This window comes from Kogia breviceps, chromosome 3 (genome assembly GCF_026419965.1).
Source record: "Kogia breviceps isolate mKogBre1 chromosome 3, mKogBre1 haplotype 1, whole genome shotgun sequence".
In the NCBI taxonomy this organism is placed as follows: Eukaryota; Metazoa; Chordata; class Mammalia; order Artiodactyla; family Physeteridae; genus Kogia; species Kogia breviceps.
This window is the reverse complement of record NC_081312.1, coordinates 87,507,665-87,529,112: the sequence shown is the minus strand read 5'-3', so window position 1 is coordinate 87,529,112 and position 21,448 is coordinate 87,507,665. Positions and strand designations below refer to the sequence as shown.

General features: G+C 37.2%; 1 protein-coding gene across 9 annotated transcripts in view; it reads right to left on the bottom strand.

The window, feature by feature from the left end:
- Positions 1-1,869: 1,869 nt before the first annotated feature.
- WDR76 (WD repeat domain 76) overlaps positions 1,870-21,448 on the bottom strand; it is a 65,474-nt gene continuing 45,895 nt past the window's right edge. For 5 of the 9 annotated variants that reach the window (XM_067029156.1, XM_067029152.1, XM_059059371.2 and 2 more), the window contains 5 exons: positions 17,068-17,226; positions 11,956-12,173; positions 11,206-11,358; positions 9,536-9,589; positions 1,870-3,462 (listed from right to left, as the gene is read on the bottom strand). In XM_067029156.1, the coding sequence (XP_066885257.1) occupies positions 3,207-3,462; positions 9,536-9,589; positions 11,206-11,358; positions 11,956-12,173; positions 17,068-17,226 (840 nt within the window). In that variant the 3' untranslated portion in view covers positions 1,870-3,206. The remainder of the gene's footprint in view (positions 3,463-9,535; positions 9,590-11,205; positions 11,359-11,955; positions 12,174-17,067; positions 17,227-21,448) is intronic. The other 4 variants (XM_067029151.1, XM_059059370.2, XM_067029154.1 and 1 more) reach the window with 1 other exon arrangement.

Here is a 21,448-nt window from a genome sequence, read left to right as displayed (position 1 = left end):
GGTGAGCAGGGGCTACTCTTCGTCGCGGTACACAGGCTTTTCATTGCAGTGGCTTCTCTTGTTGTGGAGCACGGGCTCTAGGCATGCGGGCTTCAGTAGTCATGGCACGTGGGCTCAGTAGTTGTGGCTCATGGGCTCTAGAACGCAGGCTCAGTACTGGTGGCACCGTGGCTTAGTTGCTCCATGGCATGTGGGAGCTTCCCTGACCAGGGCTCGAACCCAGGTCTCCAGCATTGGCAGGCGGATTCTTAACCACTGTGCCACCAGGGAAGTCCCTATAGCCCTTCTTTGGATAATTAATGACGACTCACCTATGCACACATCCTTTCAAGGCCCCTGCTTAGGGTGCCTCAACCACAACCAAGCCCCTCTGCACCTGAACACACTTCTGGTTTTAGCTCATGAACAGGCTTCCTCTACCCCTACAACATGCTGATGGAGTGGAGTAAAATGCACAAAAGATACTTTTAAAACATTTCCTCTTGCACAGCTTCCATTTTAGGAAAACATACCTTAAGGTGTTTTACTCCTTGCTCTGTGTAACTGCTAAATATTATCTTGCTCACAAAATTCCCACCTTTTCATTTGAAAAGTCAAACATTTACAGCCACGTGAACCAGAATTATAGGTCTATGCTGCCTTAAAACTAACTCATTACTGGCCATCAACTCTGTACTAACAAGGAAAAACAAAAGCACTAAATCAGAAGGGACAGCCTAACAAACAAGACACCTACGTTTTTGGAATCTGAAGACAGAGTGCATATACTTCTTCCTCTCAAGTTTGATACAGAAGGCACATGTTTCTGCCCTCCTCCTCGTCTCATGTACTGTACACTGGCTAAAAGTATTCAAACCTTTGTATTCACAGCCCTAAAGCTCTCTGCTTTCCTGGAGAACTACCTTTGCAAAGTCTTCTCTGTGGAAAGGTTAACTCAAAGGACAGAATACTAAAATGGGTCTTAAGCAATTCAGATTCTATCAATTCCTAATCATTTGCAGTCTCTCTCAGTATGACCACGTCTCCATCCACCCCAAATGAGATCATCTCCTTCCTCCCTAACGTCACATTAAAAAAGGTCAGGCATCTCAAAGAAAATAACTACAGGAAAATTCAGAGCTTACGTGCTTATGAGATGTTATAAAGGCCAGCTAACAAAAAAGGTTTATCCGGAAGGGAGACAGCAATCATAAGACACACATAATTACAGAAGCCACACAGCTTTAAGCGAGTCTCTGGGAGAAGTGCCTTTCACAACAGAATACAGTTTAAGGATGTCCTAAGGGAGGCAGCTGTCCTTTACGTGCTTTCTAGATTTAAACAATTGCTCCTTTATAGAGCTTACGACCAAGAAACAAGTTCCCCACTCACTCTCCTCCTCTCCTTCCTGCACTGCCTCAAGACAGAATTCTGTTAAGTAGAATGGGATATAAATAGCACAGCTTATGAAGAAGCTACAATGGCAAAAGAAACCAGAAAAGTGAGAAACATCAAGAATTTGCTAACATTTAGTGCAGAAGCCAGGCAATTAGCACCAAGTATACCACCAAGTATTCAAAGCTTAAATGATAGTACTAATTTGATTGAGAGTAGTTTTCAACATCTTAAAGGAACAACTCCCACAGAACTAGCCACTCTAGAACCTGTAAAATTAAGTGGCGTGGAAAAGGGAAAGGAAGCCTAAAGGTTTCATTTACTATTTCCAGGACAGTTTAAATATACATCAACCTCACATAACCTTACTTTTTGCATTTCATAAATTAATATATCCACCTTGCTTATCAATTCCTATATTCATATCACCAAGGAAATAGAGAAATCCTATTCCTTCTAAACACCCACAACCTATTAATAAACTAAGCCTCAAAACTTATTTAGACTTTAATTACAGAGAAGGAAATTATTTAAGAAAAAAATTTCTTCAAGGAAATGATACACGTCACTTTATTTCTGTGATATACAATTATGAAAAGATAATATTTCCTCTTAGAAATCAAACATATTGCTGAGGCTATTTACAACAGGCTTTCAGTAGTTGGCAATGAAGAACAATGGAAGAAGTTGGAGAGGTAAGGTCACACAGTAATATTAGTCACTGATTTAGTAATATCCAACAACAGACACATTCAAATTGCCATAGCTTCTGAAAAAAGAATTTATGAAGAAATTCAAAAAATGATATTTCATAACACTTTCCCAGGTTATTGAATCTCCTCTGGAGAGTATAAAGACAGGGACAGATAAGGCTGTCTGTGACTTTCTAAGTCAGGTTTACTTCTTTAACCATGACCCACAGTACCACAGTAATAAAGAAATATATTTTACGTCAGAATATACGTATGCATGTATACCTACAAATATGTATGCATATGGAACTAAGTTTCACAAAAGAATACTTACTCTAATTATGTTTGCTATTATTTACTATTTCTCTCCTTTTCATTTTTGTAAACACTGTTCATGGCCACTTAACTGATTTCATGTGAACAGCTACAAACAATAGTCTGGGAAACACTGGTCTGAAGGTAATCTCATACTGGATTGCAGCAATCAGGTAGATCCAAACCCTGTGCCTACAAGCCCTGGGATTCCTTGGCTGTGCCTCAGGAGCCATGCAGAGGAGCAGGAGGGAAAGGGTCAACACACACAGACACAGGCCCTGCCCAAGTGAACCAAAGCTTCTCAGCAATTTCTTGGGATTTCACGTAAGATTTAATTTAGAGGCAAGGGGGGAAAAAGGTGCTCAGTTTAAAAACTCAAAAGTTTCAAAGTCACTGAGTTAGATGACCTTTCAGGACCCCTTCCAGTGTATGAGTCTAAAAATAAATATTTACTGCAAACTATAAAAAAACCCACAAATCTATATATCACTATAGAATCAAAACCACAAAAACCACCAAAATACTGATCACTCAAAGCTTTATAATTTATAATGTTAGAATTTCTCAACATTCTGCCTGATTAAAAGTGCTGAAGGCATCACAGTCTCCCCTTTAATTCCCTCACCATCCTATAGAAACAACCTCCAAGGCTTCTCCTAAAAGTACCTTCTGCTCACAGTTCTTATTAACAAAGCAATTTTATATTTGCTAAAAATAGAACATATTACCAAGTAAACAGACTAAGCCACGTGAATTACTGGGCTCCTTAGACACTGATTACTTTGAACAGATCAGTGTTGTCAAACCAAAACCTCCGCAACTTTCTTAATTCATAAAAACATGTATCCTCCCACTGGAGTTACCTCCAGCCAAAATATACCGAGTTGGGTGCGTAGCATTGATGGAACACACAGAGGCAAGGCATTCTCCACCAAGAAAAGAGTGCACCCACTTTCCTCTCTCATGGAAGATATCCACTCGCCGTGGATGGGCCATGCTGCCGACTATGATACAGTCTTCTTGTTTAGGGTCCCACACAGCTTGGAACCTGGTCAGCCATCTCCCAGTAATGGTGTTGTGCCTAATGAAAAAAAAAAAAAAAAAAGATTTATTTAAAGGACAGTAGTGTTAAATAACTCCAGGTAGCATTGGCAGATGGTAAAGATGGCATTGCTCCTAAATGCAGACATTCTCTGCCAAGTTTCTTTTCACTAAGTTACCGCGTCACCAACAACCTAATCTCATCCTTCATGCAAGACTGAAACTCAGGACAGAGATGATGTATTCTGCATTTTTTAATCTCCAGTGCTGGGTATAGTGGTTTGTGCTCAGTGGATGGTCACTAAATGTCTATTGAAATGGCACCATTTTTGTTCACTATTTACTAGCTCAATGGACTCCCCTTTTTTTTTAGCACATGGAAACAGAAGAAGACCTAGAACAAATATATAATTTAGCTTTTTGCTGTTTTAACAGGATCTGCTATTTCCCATATTTGTATTCCCCTAATAACCAAACCCTAAAATCATTTTATATTCCATACAACCTTAAAGTTAAAAATATATCTGGAGCTCAAAGAAGAAATCACAAGGGAAATTAGAAGATATCTGCAAACAAATAAAAATGAAAACACAACCTACCAAAATCTATGGGATACTGTGAAAGCAATAGTAAGAGGGAAATTTATAGCAGTAAACATGAGAAAAGAAGAAAGATCTAAAAATCAACAATCTAACTACACCTCAAGGAACTAGAAAAAGAGCAAACAAAACCAAAAGACAGCAGAAGGAAGGAAATAATAAAGATTAGAGCACAGATAAATGAATTACAGAATAGAAAAAAAAAACAGAAAAAAATAAACTAGGAGTTGGTTTTTTGAAACGATCAACAAAATTGACAAGCCCTTAGCTAGATTAAGAAAAAAAGAGAGGAAATGCAAATCACTAAAATAAGAAATGAAAATGGGACATTATAACTGATGTCACAGAAATTTAAAGGATTATAATACTATGGACAATTATACATGAATGAACTGGACAATCCAGAAAAAATGAATAAATTCCCAGACAAAGGACTTCCCTGGTGGTCCGGTGGTAAAGAATCTGCCTTCCAATGCAGGGGACACGGGTTCGATCCCTGGTGGGGGAACTAAGATCCCACATGCTGAGGGGCAACTAAGCCCAAGCACCACAACTACAGAGCCCACACGCTCTGGAGTCTGCGTGCCACAACTAGAGAAAAGAAAACCCACATGCCGCAACTAGAGAGAAGCCTGCATGCCACAACTAGAGAGAAGCCCGCACACCTCAATGAAAGATCCCGCATGCCTCGATGAAGATCCCACATGCTGCAACTAAGACCCAAAACAGCCAAAAAATTAATTAATTTAATTAATTATTTTTTAAAAATCCCCAGACACATACAATTTACCAAGACTGAATCATGAAGAAATAGAAAATCTAAATAGAACTATAACTAGTAAGAGGATTAAAATAATAACCAAAAACCTCCCAACAAAAAAATCCCAGGACCAGATGGCTTCACTGGAGATTTCTACCTAACATTTAAAGAAGAATTAACACCAGTGCTCCTCAAACTCTTCCAAAAAATTGAAGAGGAGGGAACTTCCCAATTCATTCTGTGAGGCCAACACTACCCTGATTCCAAAGCCAGACAAGGAACCTACAAGAAAAAAAAAAAAAAAAGCCTACAGACTAATATTCCTGATGAGTATTGATGCAAAAATTCACAACAAAATACCAGCAAACCAAATTCAACAGTACATTAAGAGGATTATACACCATGACCAAGTTGAATTTATACCTGGGATGCAAGGATGGTTCAACATATAAAACTCAGTTAATGTAATATACCACATTAACAGAATGAAGGACAAAAATCATAAGATCCTCTCAACCAGTACAGAAAAATCATTTGACAAAATTCAATACCCTTTCATGATAAACACTCAACAAACTAGTAATAGACAAAAACTATCTCAACATAATAAAGGCCATATATGAAAGGCCCATAGCTAACATAATACTAACATAATACTCGATGAAAAACTGAAAGCTCTTCCTGTAAGATGTGGTAAAAGGCAAGGATGCCTACTCTTGCCATGTCTATTCAACATAGTATTGGAAATCTGGTAGGACTAGAAAACTGGGTAGGACTAAAGACTCTACAAACCCACCAAAAAACAATTTCAGCAAATTTACAGGATACAAAAATCAACACACAAAAATCAGTTGCATTTCTACACACTAAGAATGACCAATCTAGAAAGGAAATTAAGAAAACAACCCCATTTACAATAGCATAAAAAAAGAATAAAATATTTAGGAATAAATTTAACCAAAGATGTGAAAGATTTGTATACTGAAAACTACAAAACATTACTAAAATAAACCAAAGAAGACACAAATAAATGGAAAGACATTGTGATTACGGACTGGAAGACAATATTGTTAAAATGTCTATACTACCCAAAGTGACCTATAGAATTCAATCAATGCAATCCCTATGAAAATCCCAATGGCATGTTTTACAGAGATAGAAAAAAAATCCTAAAATTGATATGGAAATTCAAGGAACTACAAACAGTCAAAATAATCTCTAAAAAGAACAGGACTTCCCTGGTGGCTCAGTGGTTAAGAATCCACCTGCCAACACAGGGAACATGCGTTCAAGCCCTGGTCCAGGAAGATCCCACATGCTGCAGAGCAACTAAGCCCATGTGCGACAACTACTGAACCTGTGCTCTAGAGCCCGCAAGCCACAACTACTGAGCCTGGATGCCGCAACTACTGAAGCCCATGCACCTAGAGCCCATGCTTCACAACAAAGAGAAGCCACTGCAATGAGAAGCCCACACACCACAACGAAGAGTAGCCCCTGCTCACCGCAACTAGAGAAAAGCCCACACACAGCAACAGAGACCCAATGCAGCCAAAAATTAAAAAAAATAAAGAACCAAATTGGGAGCCTCACATTTCCGGATTTCAAAACATACTACAAAGCAACAGTAATCATGACAGTGTGGTACTGGTATAAAGATAGACACTACAGACCAGTAGAACAGAATAGATCCCATAAATGTACATGTACATGGTCAAATATTCAACAAGGGTGCCAAGACCACAAAATGGGAAAAGGACAGTTTCTTCAACAAATGGTGCTGGGAGAACTGGATATCCACATTCAAAAGAGTAAAGTTGTACAATAATCTTATATACAAAAATTAACTCAAAGTGGATTAAAGACCTAAACATAAAACTTGCAACTATTAATAAAACAGAGAAGAAAACACAGGGGGAAAGTTTCAGGACACTGGATTTAGCAATGATTTCTTCGATATGACACCAAAAGCACAGGCAACAAAAGCAAAAACAGACAAATCTACATCAAACTTAAAAACTCTGTGCATCAAAGGAAACAATCAACAGAGTGAAAAGGCAACCCACAAAATGGTAGAATATATTCACGAATCATATATTTGATAAGGGGTTAATATGCAGAATAGGTAAGGACTTCCTATAACTCAACAACAACAAAAATTATGCAATTCAAAAATGGGCAAAAGACTTGAATAGACAGTTCTCCAACGAAGATACACAAATGGCCAACAAGCAAATGAAAAGATGTTTAACATCACTAATCATTAGAGAAATGCAATCAAAACCAGAATGAGATATTACCTCCTTAGGATAATCACTAACAAAAGAACAGACAGTAAGTGTTGATGCATATAAAGAGAAATTAGAACCCTGGTGCACTACTGGAATGTAAAATGGTTTGGCTGCTATGGAAAAACAGTACAAAGGTTCCTCAAAAAATTAAAAATAGAATTATCAGATGATCCATCAAAATCCCCCTTCTGGGTATATATCCAAAAGAATTCAAAGCAGGATCTTAAAGAGATATCTTTACACCCATTTGTCCACTGCATTATTCACAATAGCCAAGAGGCAGAAACCATCAAAATGTCCATCAACAGATGAATGGATAAAGAAAATGTGGCACATACATACAGTGGAATATTATGCAGCCTTTAAAAGAGGAAGGAACTTCCCTCGTGGTGCAGTGGTTTAGAATCCGCCTGCCAATGCAGGGGACACGGGTTCAGTCCCTGGTCCAAGAAGATCTCACATGCCGCGGAGCAACTAAGCCCACATGCCACAACCACTGAGCCCAGGCTGTAGAGCCCTCAAGCTACAACTACTGAGTCCGTGTGACACAACTACTGAAGCCCATGAGCCTAGAGCCTGTGCTCTGCAACAAGAGAAGCCACTGCAATGAGAAGCCAGTGCACCACAATGAAGAGTAGCCCCGACTCGCCTCAACTAGAGAAAGCCCGTGAGCAGCAACAAAGACCCAACGCAGCCAAAAATAAATTAATTTTTTAACATCTTTATTGGAGTATAATTGCTTTACAATGGTTAGTTTCTGCTTTATAACAAAGTGAATCAGTTATACATATACATATGTTCCCATGTCTCTTCCCTCTTCTGTCTCCCTCCCTATCCCACCCGTCTAGGTGGTCACAAAGCACCGAGCTGATCTCCCTGTGCTATGTGGCTGCTTCCCACTAGCTATCTATTTTACGTTTGGTAGTGTATATATGTCCATGCCACTCTCTCACTTTGTCACAGCTTAACTTCCCCCTCCCCATATCCTCAAGTCCATTCTCTAGTAGGTCTGTGTCTTTATTCCCGTACCTAGAGTCTGTCATACAGAGTGAAGTAAGTCAGAAAGAGAAAAACAAATACCGTATGCTAACACATATATATGGAATATAAGGGGAAAAAAAGAAATGGTTGTGAAGAACCTAGGGGCAAATACGGGAAATAATAAATTAATTTTTAAAAATTAAACAAGAGGAGATCTTGTCACATGCTAGAATATGGATGAACATCAAGGACATTATGCTAAGTGAAATGAACCAGTCACAAAATGACAAATACTGTATGATTTCACTCATATGAAGTATCTATAGTAGTCAAAATCATAGAAATGGAAAGTAGAGAGATGGTTGCCAAGGTCTGGGCAAAGGGAGAAAGAGAAATTAATGATTAATGGGCAGTTTCAGTTTTGCAAGATAAAAAAATTCTAGAAGTCTGCTGCACAACAATGTGAATATACCTAACACTATTGCACTGTATACATATAAATAGTTAAGATGGTTAATTTATGTGTTTATAACCACAACTAAAAATAAAGTAAAAAAAATTTTTTTAATATATTTGGGGCTCTTTACTGCCCCAAATATAGACTATATTTATAAATATAGACTATATAGGCTATATATTTGGGGCAAATATAGACTATCAAAGCAAAAAACAAAGCACTGCCTTTTTATTCCCTATATTGTAACACCATTAGCAACCCTTTCTTACTAAAGAAGTACGAACAATAGAGAACCACATTTCCCTCTGCCACTGAATGACCCTGTCTCTACTGACCTCTGAATCATCACACTAGATAATTTTTTTAAATATGCATTAGAAACCAATAAACTAGAATTGATAAAGTTTGAAAAAGGAAATAAGAGTGAAATTCTGTGAAAAAGAAAACAAACATGCTTAAATATAGCCTCTGTAGACTATAACACTCATGAAGCAACAATCAACATACATTGCACACCCTGTCCCCAACTTCATAAATACTAATAAAGAGGTATGTCTAGGAAGAAGACATTGCATAAAGTTTGATGTAAAATACATACATCAAAAGTAGCAGATGCAAAAAAAGGGTAACCAAACAAAGTAAGTGGGAAGGTGGGGAAGCCCTCCAAGCCCAGAACAAACAGGTGCAAATAAACAGAGCTTCAGCTAGCTTCACCAGCAAGTAAGTCTCAATAGGATAACATGAGTAATTCAGGTTGGAATAAAGTCACTCACCTTAACCAAAATTAACCACCCAGAGGCACAGAACAGCTACTGACTAAAAGAGATTGAACCTCTTTACAGAAACAGAAAACCTGGAAGCAAGAACCCTTCTGTATAGGATAGGAACTAGCAACAACACTGGAACAATGTAATACAAAATCAGATCTATTACATCTCCTTGACAATCAGATGTCCAATGTATGCACTCCAACAAAAACCACACAGTAATCCAGGGTCTACTTTATTTGGCACATGGAAACCTACCTGATGGTGGTGAGAAGAGGAATCTTCGAGGATATACAGCTGCTGTCAAAGATTCTACAAAATAAAGAGCAAGAATAAAGGAGCACACTCTTTATTGTTTCTTGAAAATTTTCTGAAATATATCAGTGTATTTAACAAGCTTTTCACTGGTTCATGATATGAAATATGACTGTTATCTTTAAATATATAAGATCAGGCTCTAACAAACCTCAGCTAATATATTTACAAAAGTTTCAAAGAATATTATAAAATTCAGTGCTTATAGTTTAGTGTGGAAATTACTTATTTAGACATTATTACTCCAAACTTAAATGTACATTCTAAAGTGATAATCTAGACTCTGTATTCAGATTCACAGTAATATAGGTCATACATAAGGGATGTAGTCTGAAAATGCAAAAATAACCTAAAAGTGCATGCATGTATCAAGGGAGACTCATCAGTTGAGGACCTGATAGTGTCACTTCCAGATTCTGGCGAGACTAAGACTGTCCAGTGACCAAGGGGAGGAGTTCCTGTGGGGCAACTAGAGGAATCCAGAAGCCTCCACTAGGTACCCTGGCAGACAGAAACAAACCAAATCATCACCACCTCCCCCTTCTCCCTGTGCCTAGCTATTCCACTGAAATTTCTTGGCACTAGAGCTTATTAACTAATTAGATTACTAGAAAGCCAAATCACTAATGGCTAATGTAACAAGAGTAAACTCTGCAGTGCAAATGAACAGAAATGGGACAAATAAGTAGCCCTTAAGACAAAGAAAACTGCATGGGTGGAAAGGGGACACCGGGTTGCCACTGTCTGGTGACTAAATCTCTTAATGTATTACCTGGTAATGCTTACACACTTTACTAGGAATTAACTGGGTACCTGTCACACACTATAAACCATGTTCTTCCCAATAGATGGGTCTAAATAGAAATTAGGTGCCTTTCTAGAGCCTGGCCCACAGTATACATTTAACAGATACTTGTTGAATGAACAATGAACGAATTCCAAAATCACTTAAGGTAAAACTCTCATAAACAGAGAAATGCTTGCAATGTTAAGCAAAATCAGGGATTTTAGAAGAGAACAAAATCATTTCCTTTGTGATTGCATTAACATTCTCCACATCTTTTTTAATTGGCATTATTTTCTATTTTTGTTCAGTTGGTTTATATTACATTTTAAAATCCATTTTTAGGAAGTAGCTATAGAAAGGTATCAAAGCTAAAACCATAAAATTGTATCCAGTAGTTTGTATAGAAGCCCAATTTTTGCTACCTTTTCTGCCTGCCCGCCTGGGGCTCTGCAACTTCGATTCAGCACTTCACTTGTGGGGTAGACCCCACTATCTCCAAAGTAAGAGCTTCTCCCTATGCTAAAATTATCTCCCTTCCAAGATATCACAAGCCTGATTTCATCAGATTTCAGTACTAAAAGCAAAGACTGACATCACTCTCCAGGGTAGCTACAGACCTTCCTTGCCAATCTCAAGGAAATCTACAAATCCCAAAACTACTGAAAAGCCATTAAGTACAGGTCATTGATCTTTGGGAACCTAGACATGACTATGAAACAATAACACTAGTGATTTAATAAGGAGCGATAGTCAACAAAGCTACTGTTTAACACAGTAACTACAGACTCTAGATTCCTTAACAAGTATTTCTGTCTTCCCAATTTACCTCAGCTTACAATCAGCACATGTGGTTACTACTCTGTTACCAGTAAGAGGTGAAAAATAGGCAGAAGCGATGCTCTTTGTGTGTTCAGTCAAAGAAATCAAAGGCTTGCTTCTACTGGGATTCAGGCACCTTGCATCATAAATATGAATATCCCTGTAACAGGAGGAATAATTCTCAGTGTTGTCACAGTACACATAGTAAGACTCTACAATAGCACTGAACATAAATTAGACACTCAAATACTCACTACATTGAAGAACAGTTAAGACAGAACCCTCTAATCTTCTATATTAATGTTAAAAATACTGGTATAGAGTAAAAAATAAGAAAATTTTCAAAATTATAGCATATCTATGTAACCAGGTGGGTATAGAAAGACAAGCTTCTAGCTGGTTTTCTAATCTATCCAAGAAAAACGTTAACACAGACTAAGAAGTTATAGGTCACAAGGAACTTTTATATTTTTTATGTACATTCTTCTCAAAAGACTAGAAGTAAACGCATGAGGCCAAGGAAAACAAAAATGTGTATTTGTTTCAATACTTGCGCTATTTATTAAATCCAAAAGAATCTCTTATTTTTTAAAAAAATCACATTCAAAAAAAACACAAAAATGCTCAATCAGTGTAGAAAGAAAAATTATTTGGTCTGTGGGTATCACAAAAGAAGTCAGAAGTCTTTGACCACCAAACTAAAACATTATTCCTAACATTAAAAGGCCTAAATCATAAAACTTCATGAAGGACATACCTTAATCCCGCAGTGATAAAGTACTGTCTATGCACTGGGTGGACATGTACAGTTCTTATTTTGCTCAAAGAAGAATTGATAAGTTTCTCACAAGAAGTTCCAGGCGTCCGCCTATCCACTAGTGACATACTTCCATCCCAGTGACCTACTATTAAAGTGGAGGCATCTTCTGCCAAGAAGTCAAAGGAGGAAAAGCTACTTCTTTCATCTCTATATACCTAAGAATATAAGTAACAATCAACTTATGTAACATTCTTCTTTTAAAGAAAGCCAATGCATAAATTCTTTGTTAAAAGAGTAACAAAACACTTCACCCAAATAACCTCATTTATCCTCCCATGATCCCCACAAGAAGCATAGGGCAAAATGGTAATCCCCTTAGATGGAAACTAAGGCACTAATCAGCTGTGAGACTGCACTCAACAGCCCATCCACCCATGTCAGGGCTACATCCCAAATCTCTTAAATCCAATAAACCTCAGATGCAGATCTACCCTGTGAAACTTACTAGGAAATAGACTGAATATGAATCTTACCCAGTTGAAATACCTTAATATACCAAGTAACTTTGCCAACTAAGTGCAAGGTATATGGCTTGAATGCTCACCTACTCTTGGTGGAAGTGTAAATAGATACAAAATTTTTACAGCAATCAGGACACATCTATCAAAATATTTAATGCTTATACATACCCTTTGACCCAGTAATTTCACTAAGATATATATAAGGATGCTTGCTGCCAGACTGCTTATAACAGCAATAAAAAGCAACCTAAATGTCCACCAAAAAAGATCTGGTTAAATCATGATGGTACATCTCTACTTTGAAATACCATGCAATGCTAAAAAAGAATGAGGTAGATTTGTGCTATTAACTGTCCAAGATATACTAGTAAATGAAAAAAGCAAGTTGCAAAAAAGTATGTATAGCGTGAACCCATTAGCACAAAGAAAAAAATCTGTATCTATATGCTTGTAAGTATATGTGTACTTTCTGGAGGCATACAACAAAAATACAAAGGTTACTTCAGGAGAGTGGGAATGGGGAAAGGGCAGATTTAGTTGCACACCCTATTTACTGTAAGTTTGTGGGGTTTTTTTTGGTTGCACTGGGTCTTCGTTGCGGGCTTCTCTCTAGTTGCGGCATGCAGGTTTAGTTGCCCTTCGGCATGTGGGATCTTAGTTGCCCGACAAGGGATCAAACCCGCGTCCCCTGCATTGGAAGGCGGATTCTTAATCACTGGACCACCACAGAAGTCCCCTACTGTAAATATTTTATCATGAACATGTGTTATTGTTATAACTTTTCAATCACTTACAATCCACAATATTATTACTTTGGGCTCAGGGCTCACACATATAAGAAATAAAAAATAAATGTTGTAGAATGTGTCAGTACTCAAGTAAGAGAATTACCACAATTCTTATCACTGAATCATGAATTGCTACTGACTTTTAGTTTTAATAACAAGTACTACTATAAACTGAGATTAACAAATTAACACACCAAAGGTATCCCAACCCCTATACCAAAGAAAGCCCAATATACACAAATGATACTTGAAGTATTCAGTCATTATATTAAAATAGTTAAGTGCAGGGGATTTGGAGTCAGAGAGGCTCAAGTGCAAATTCTAGTTCTGTCATTTATGTCCTTCAGCAAGCTAATAAACCTCTTTACCTCAGTTTTTTCAACGTTAAATGGGGAGAACATTACCTATTTCATAGGATGTTATTAGGCTTAATAATATATATAAAGCACACTCAGGTTAGTACCTAACACAAGGTAATTGTTCAATCAGTAGTATCAGAAGCAAATTACTGATACATGCAATATCATCGATGAATCTTAAAAACATTATGCTAGGTAAATAAAGCCAGACACAAAAAGCTACACACCATTTGATTCCATTTACTTGACACTCTAGAACAGGGAAAATTATAGGGACAGTAATCACATCAGTGGTTGTCAGCGGCTTCATGAAGGGGAAGAGGACTGACTACAAAGGGTCATGAGGTAATTTTTCCGGGTGATGGAAATTTTTTATGTCTTGATTGCAGTGGTTGTTAAACAGGTTTATACAATTTGCCAAAACTTATAAAACTGCACACCTAACAAAGGTAAATTTTACAATATGTACTGTATACCTCAATAAACCTGACTTTTAAAAAAATAAATAACTAGATAACTCTTAAAACTCAATACTGAAAACACAGATAACCCAATTAAAAAATAGGCAAAAGATCCAAATTTCTCTAAATAATTACAAATGGCCAATAAGCAGATGAACATGCTCAGCATCATTAATCATTAGGGAAATGCAAATCAAAACAACGAGGTACCACTTCATACCCACGAGGTTGGCTATACTCACCAACAACAATAAGCGTTGGAAAAGATGTGGAGAAATGGGAACCCTCACATATTGCTGATGAGTATGTACAACGGTGACGCCAGTTTGGGAAACAGCTTGGCCATTCATCAGAATGTTAAACATAGAGTTACTATATGACCCAGCAATCACACTCCTAGGTATATACCCAAGAGAAATGAAAGCACACAAAACTTGTGCATGAATGTTCATAATGGCATTATTCGTAATAGTTAAAAATGGAAACAACCCAATTGTTCATCAACTAATGAATGGATGTGTAAAATGTGGTATAGCCACACAAGGGAATACTATTCAGCCATTTAAAAGAATGAAGTACTGACACATTCTACAACATGCATGAACCTTGAAAACATTTTGATAAGTATAGAAGCCAGTCACAAAAAACTATAAACTGTATGATTCCTTTTATATGAAATGTCCAGAACAGGCAAATCTGTAAAGACAGAAAGTAGATTAGTGGTTTTCTAGGGCGAAAGGGGAAATCGGGAGTACTTGATAAGCAAGGGGTTTCTCTTGGAGGTGATAAGTATTCTAAAATTAGATTGTGGTAACAGTTTCACAACCCTATAAATACACTAAAAACCACTGGATTTTACGCTTTAAATGGGTGAATCGAATGGTATGTGAATTATATATCTCAACAAAGTTGTATTAAAAAATAAGTACAGTTATTATTAAGTGGCTGATAAAACATAGATGTACCTTCAAATTTCAAACTCCAACCTTCCTGTAAGAATATAAACAAATACAGGATGTGACTTGCATACATAACTATATGGTATGCATTAATAACCAAAGTGCTACCATTAAACTGTTTAAAGAGGACTTTTCACAAAAATTATTTCATTTAATCCATGATTAATAGCCCATCCACTTCCAATAAGGATTTTAAATATCAATGTTGCTCTTAAAAACCTATTTTTAAAAAGGCAAAAACAGAAATTAAAAGAAAAAAAAAGCAAAGATACCAGTAAAAAAAGAAACTGTTTCTTCTAATTGTCAGTAATTAGGAAATAAAGTCTGGCCAGCAACACATTAACAGTCTTGAAAAGTCTTTTCTTCATATGGTTAAAAACAGGCTTCAAAGAAATTAAACATCCTCATTTTTAAAAGAAAACCCAAAAACTATTAGCTCTCAAGAAGAGAGAAAAAGCCTTTCCAACTGTAAGAAAGATCATTTTATGAGTTCACTGAAGAACAAAAGCAGTTATGTATTATACTATAGCTATTAAAATAGTTAAAAACTTTTTTATAAGTACTTATGAATCATCTATACATAGAATATTAGAATAATTACAAAGACAGAATGTGTTAATTTGAGTACTGGCTTACATAAAAAAATTAAGGCATAAAATTAGATCATCAATTAGTATTTATGATGATAAGCCATAATCAGTGATGATACCCTGTTTTCTTCATTGTCTATCACATATAAAATGCTCTTATACTGAGGACCTCTAAAAACTTTAAAAGTCCCACTGGAAATAAGCTAAAGAATGAAAACCTACATCTAAACCATCCTAAATTTCACAAAGATTAAAATCCATATAAAAAGAGTTTGATTTGTAGGAATTCTCTTAATGAGGAAATCTGATATGGTTAAGCAAATCTGAAAGCTCACTTGAAATGTTTGTTGTAACATTAAGTAGTAGATATTTAAGTAGTAGACCAAAATGTAATCACTGGGATCCAATATTGTGAGGATTCCTCAGGCCTTTGGAAGCTTCTGGCCTACCCAACCAGAGATCAAACCAATTTGAAAACCTCCAAGGGGTAAGTAGTCTGGTTAACTTGGTAGACTATCTCTGGGAGGATGGATGGTCACGAGTATGAGACCAACATCTTTCAACTATTATTAAACTTCAACTTAATCTTACCTTGCAGGGGGTAGACTAGCCCAGGAAAAGACCTTATCCTCAACAGGTGGTTATGAATAAACCTGGCCTAAGATGTTCTGAATGAAACCACCTAGGTGTCCATTTCTTGCCAGAGTACAATTATATGACATCTAATGGCAGTTTTTCATTCTAACTTTACCAGATAAAAACAGCTGAGCTAATCTCTTTACTATCAGCTATACATGGCATATAAGAGATGCTAAATCTTAGCTAGAAGACAAAAAAACAAATTTTATAATTTCTGTGTTACATTACTGGCCAAAAGTTTTGGACAATGTATTACAGAACTGTTATGTGATGAATTTCTCTAGTCTTTTCTGTCACATCTAAGACTCATCCCCACAAAATTCATATCTGCCAAGGCTAGAAACAATGAACAAAAGTATAATAATATTCCAATATTTTTTCCTGAATAAAAGAGGACAAGTTTTAAGCCTTAAAATAGAAGAATAAGTTATTTTATTTAAAAGCTTTCTGCAAAAATAAAAAATAAGAGCAAAAACGTACTACGTGCCAGGCTCTGTTTTAAGTAAATGCTTTATCTACATTAACTCATTTAATCCTCATGACAATCCTATAAGGTAGATACTATTACCATTCCATTTCAAAACTAAGGAGATTGAAGCACAAAGACGTTAAGCAACTTGCCAAGGTCACACAAATAGTAACAGAGGGGATATGAATTTAGGCAGTGTAGTTCTAAAGTCTCTATTCTACACCATCTCACCCAGTTTGATGGTATAATAATCATTCATGTGGCATTTCATAAGGAATCCAGAATATCACCTGAGGTCCACATGTAAACACATTAACATTTACCTCTTCAAAAACAGCTCTGGAAAAATCCCCACAGCGTAATGTGCCATCATAGCTCAGTGACAGCAGGTGAGCTGGATTGGCAGGCGAGAAGTAAAGACAGCTAACTGGTTGACTATGGGGTTGAAAAATATAAACACCATCTTCTTTAGGTTGGTGAGTCTGGAATAGAGTTGGGGGTGGGGAGAGAGACAAAAACTGGTGAAAAGCAGTAATATTTTCTATGTCATTATGTCATTAAACTATTTGTATTATATTTAGTCTTAAGTCTATAATTATACCCACCTTCCCACTCAGAAAGTCAGAACTAGAAACTTTATATTCTCACTAAGTTATTTTTTCCTAATTTTCAATCCAACAAAATTAAGTCACATTTATTTTAATAGTTTCCAGCTTTTTGCAAATAGCCAACTAGTTTTTCATAATACAGAGGGAAAAATATTACTGCTTATAGTGACTTCAGTTCATGAAATTCTCAGGAAATATGAAATTTACTTTTATTTCACATGCAGGATAATTCCTTACTACCAAAACTTCTATCAGTACCACTCCCACTTTGCTTGCTAAGTGTGCTTCTAAACGAGTATGTCATTCTCAGCTCAATTTTCATAAGGTGTTTGGTCCTGGCACAAAATGATAGTTTTAAAAATATTTTATCCCCTAAATGCCCCATGAAAAATGCATGTACTTGAAGGACTTCCCTGGTGGCGCAGTAGTTAAGAATCTACCTGCCAATGCAGGGCACATGGGTTTGAGCCCTGGTCTGAGAAGATCCCACATGCCACGGAGCAACTAAGCCCGTGTGCCACAACTACTGAGCCTGCACTCTAGAGCCTGCCTGCGCACCACAACTACTGAGCCTGCGAGGCACAACTAGTGAGCCCACATGCCACAACTACTGAAGTCCACAAGCCTAGAGCCTGTACTACACAACAAGAGAAGCCACCGCAACAAGAAGCCCGCACACAGCAATGAAGACCCAACCAAATATAAATAAATAACAGCCAAAAAGAAATAAATAATTTTTTTTTTTTTTTTTTGCAGTACACAGGCCTCTCACTGTTGTGGCCTCTCCCATTGCGGAGCACAGGCTCCAGATGCGCAGGCTCAGTGGCCATGGCTCACGGTCCCAGCTGCTCTGCGGCATGTGGGATCTTCCCAGACCAGGGCATGAACCCGTATCCCCTACATCGGCAGGCGGACTCTCAACCACTGTGCCACCAGGGAAGCCCAATAAATTTATTTTTAAAAATAAATGTACTTGAATTTCAGTAGTAATACTACTACTTCTAAGGATTATCCTTTCCACAACTGGATTACCAACTCCAAAATCATCATTTTTTGGATTTTGATGTTATATTCTTATGCCATATGTCATATTATAAACCAGAACAACTTTCATCTCTAAATCTAGCTTAGTCGGCTCTGAAATACTCAAACACTTTTGTTTTCATCTTTTTTATTTAAGTTTTTAAATAAAGAGAAAAAAATTTAAAGAAAATAAAGAAACATGAAAAGAAAAGGAAGGAAAAAATTACAATTACACAGACTCCTCCTCCTACCCAGAGTTAACCACTGTTAACATTTTGGCATATTTGTCTATAGCATATATTTTGTAGAAAAACAAAACTCTCCATTGTTATAAGGAACTCAAACAAATATACAAAGAAATATACAAAGATAAAAGTTTCGAAAAATCATTCAAAACCCAAAATTGACCAAAATTATCATTAAAATACTAAGTGATCATTAAAGATGTCTTTACATGTACTTACTTACACAGATAGAAGAACAGAGAAGAAATTTAGAGGAAAAAAAAGGCCACTTTAAATAGTATTAAATTTAACTATACTTTAGGGGCTTCCCTGGTGGTGCAGTGGTTAAGAATCCACTTGCCAATGCAGGGGACACAGATTCAAGCCCTGATCCAGAAGATCTCATATGCTGTGGAGCAAATAAGCCCATGTGCCAGAACTACTAAGCCTGCACTCTAGAGCCCTCAAGCCACAACTACTGAGCCCGTGTGCGACAACTACTGAAGCCCGCATGCCTAGAGCCCATGCTCAGCAACAAGTGAAGCAACCACAATAAGACGCCCACGCACTGCAATGAAGAGTAGCTCCCGCTTGCCACAACTAGAGAAAGCCTGTGTGCACCAACGAAGACCCAATGCAGCCATAAATAAATAAATTTATATTAAAAAAATTTTTAACTATACTTTAAAATAATAAAAGAAAATCAAGCTGAAGGAATTTTTGAACTTCAAGTATTTCTTTACAAGAGCTATCTCCTAAGAAGGAAAAAATATAAAATACAAAGCAGTTTTAGTCATTATGCTTTTTTACTTAACTATGTATGTCTCAATTTTAGACAATTTCTATTGACTGAGAACATTATTCTCACCCCTCCTCCAATCTCCCCTTTCTCCATCTCTATATTTTTTTATCTTTGTTTTTTCCAGGTTAACAACATTCATATCCAGTTCTGTAACCATAATTCATATGGCTGTTTAATATTAGTTCTGTATTTAAATATTTATTTATTTATTTTTGGCTGTGTCAGGTCATAGTTGCGGCACGAGGGATCTTGATTGTGGCACGCGGGATCTTTCATTGCAGCACACAGGCTCTTCATTGTGGCACGTGGGTTTCTCTCTCTAGTTGTGGTGCGTGGGCTCCAGAGCACGTGGGCTCTGTAGTTTGCAGCACGCGGGCTCTCTAGTTGAGGCCCGCGGGCTCTCTAGTTGAGGCCCTCGGGCTCTCTAGTTGAGGCCCTTGGGCTTAGTTGCCCCACAGCATGTGGGATCTTAGTTCCCCAACCAGGGATCGAACCCACGTCCCCTGCATTGGAAGGCAGATTCTTTATCACTAGACCAGGGAAGTCCCAGTTCTGTATTTAAATGGATTCAATACTCATCATCAGTTTTTCTGTCAAGCTTCTCCATTCCTGAATCCTTAATTTTGATTTACTCTCAACTGGCCAAGATTTGCTATCAAGCAGTTTTCTCCAGATGAACTCATAGGTCTTTAATTTCTTGAGTTTTTTCAGATGTGAAAAGACCTACCTGCTGTCTTTACATTAGAATATCTTGGGCTGGGTATGTATTCCAGGCCACACTTCCTTCTCTCAGAACTTTATAGACATTAAATGAAATGCTGCTGTAGAAAACTGAGGCAAACCTAGCTTTTCCCCTTGAATATAATTTGTTTTTCCTGCCTAAAGAATTCTTTATCCTTTAAGCCCAAATCTTCCTAGAACATGGCATACACACTCAAATCTGCCAATCCAATTCTGTCTTTTCAGAAAAGTTCTCTTTGAATATATTTTCTGCCTATCTATCTATCTATCTTTCTATCTATCTATCTATCTATCTTTGGCTGCCTTGGGTCTTGCTACTGCACACGGGCTTTCTCTAGTCATGGCAAGTGGGGGCTACTCTTCGTTGTGGTGTGCAGGCTTCTCATTGCAGTGGCTTCTCTTGTTGCGGAGCAGAGGCTCTAGGCGCATGGGCTTCAGTAGTTGTGGCACACAGGCTTCAGTAGTTGTGGCTCATGGGCTCTAGAGCGCAGGCTCAGTAGTTGTGGCACACGGGCTTCATTGCTCCACGGCATGTGGGATCTTCCTGGACCAGTGATTGAACCCATGTCCCCTGCACTGGCAGGCGGATTCTTAACCACTGCGCCACCAGGGAAGTCCTGGCTTTCCTTTTCTATTGGCTTTTCTCATAAAACATTTTTCATCTGTGTTTGAGATTACCTCAGATCTTTCCTTTAATATCTGTAATTTCATTTTCAGCAATGTCTATTCTGTTCCTTGCTTCTGTCTAATTTATTAGTTTCACTGATCTTCAATTTGTTTCCTTAGTTCTACAGTCTCCTTTTTCATTTCATTCTGTTGTTTTATCACCTTATCTTTGAGTCTTATTTTACCAAATTAATGTTGATATTAACTTGCTCCACAGCAGCACTGTCCCAAAGAACTTTCTGAGATGACAAAAATGTTATATGTATGCACTGTCCAATATGGTATCCACTAGTCATGTGTGGCTATTAAGCAGCTGAAATGTGCCTGGTGTAACTGAAGAACTGAATTTTCTATTTTAATTAATTTAAAAATAAATACACGTATCTCCCACTTTTTAAAAGTTCGCTTTATGCCACTTCGCTCTTACAAAACACCTATATTAGTACCTATTTTTGCTAACTGAAGGGAATCCAAAGAAGATTTTTGCTTTTGTGAGAAAAGGTGAAAAATGAAAATAGTATTCAGCGTTTGTTTTGCAGGAAGTTGTTACAGAGGCTTTATGTGTAAAGCTATACATCTGACCTCTATCCACCTCTACAGCTTCCCTCTATTCCACTCATCCCTTTTGTTTATGCCTCTG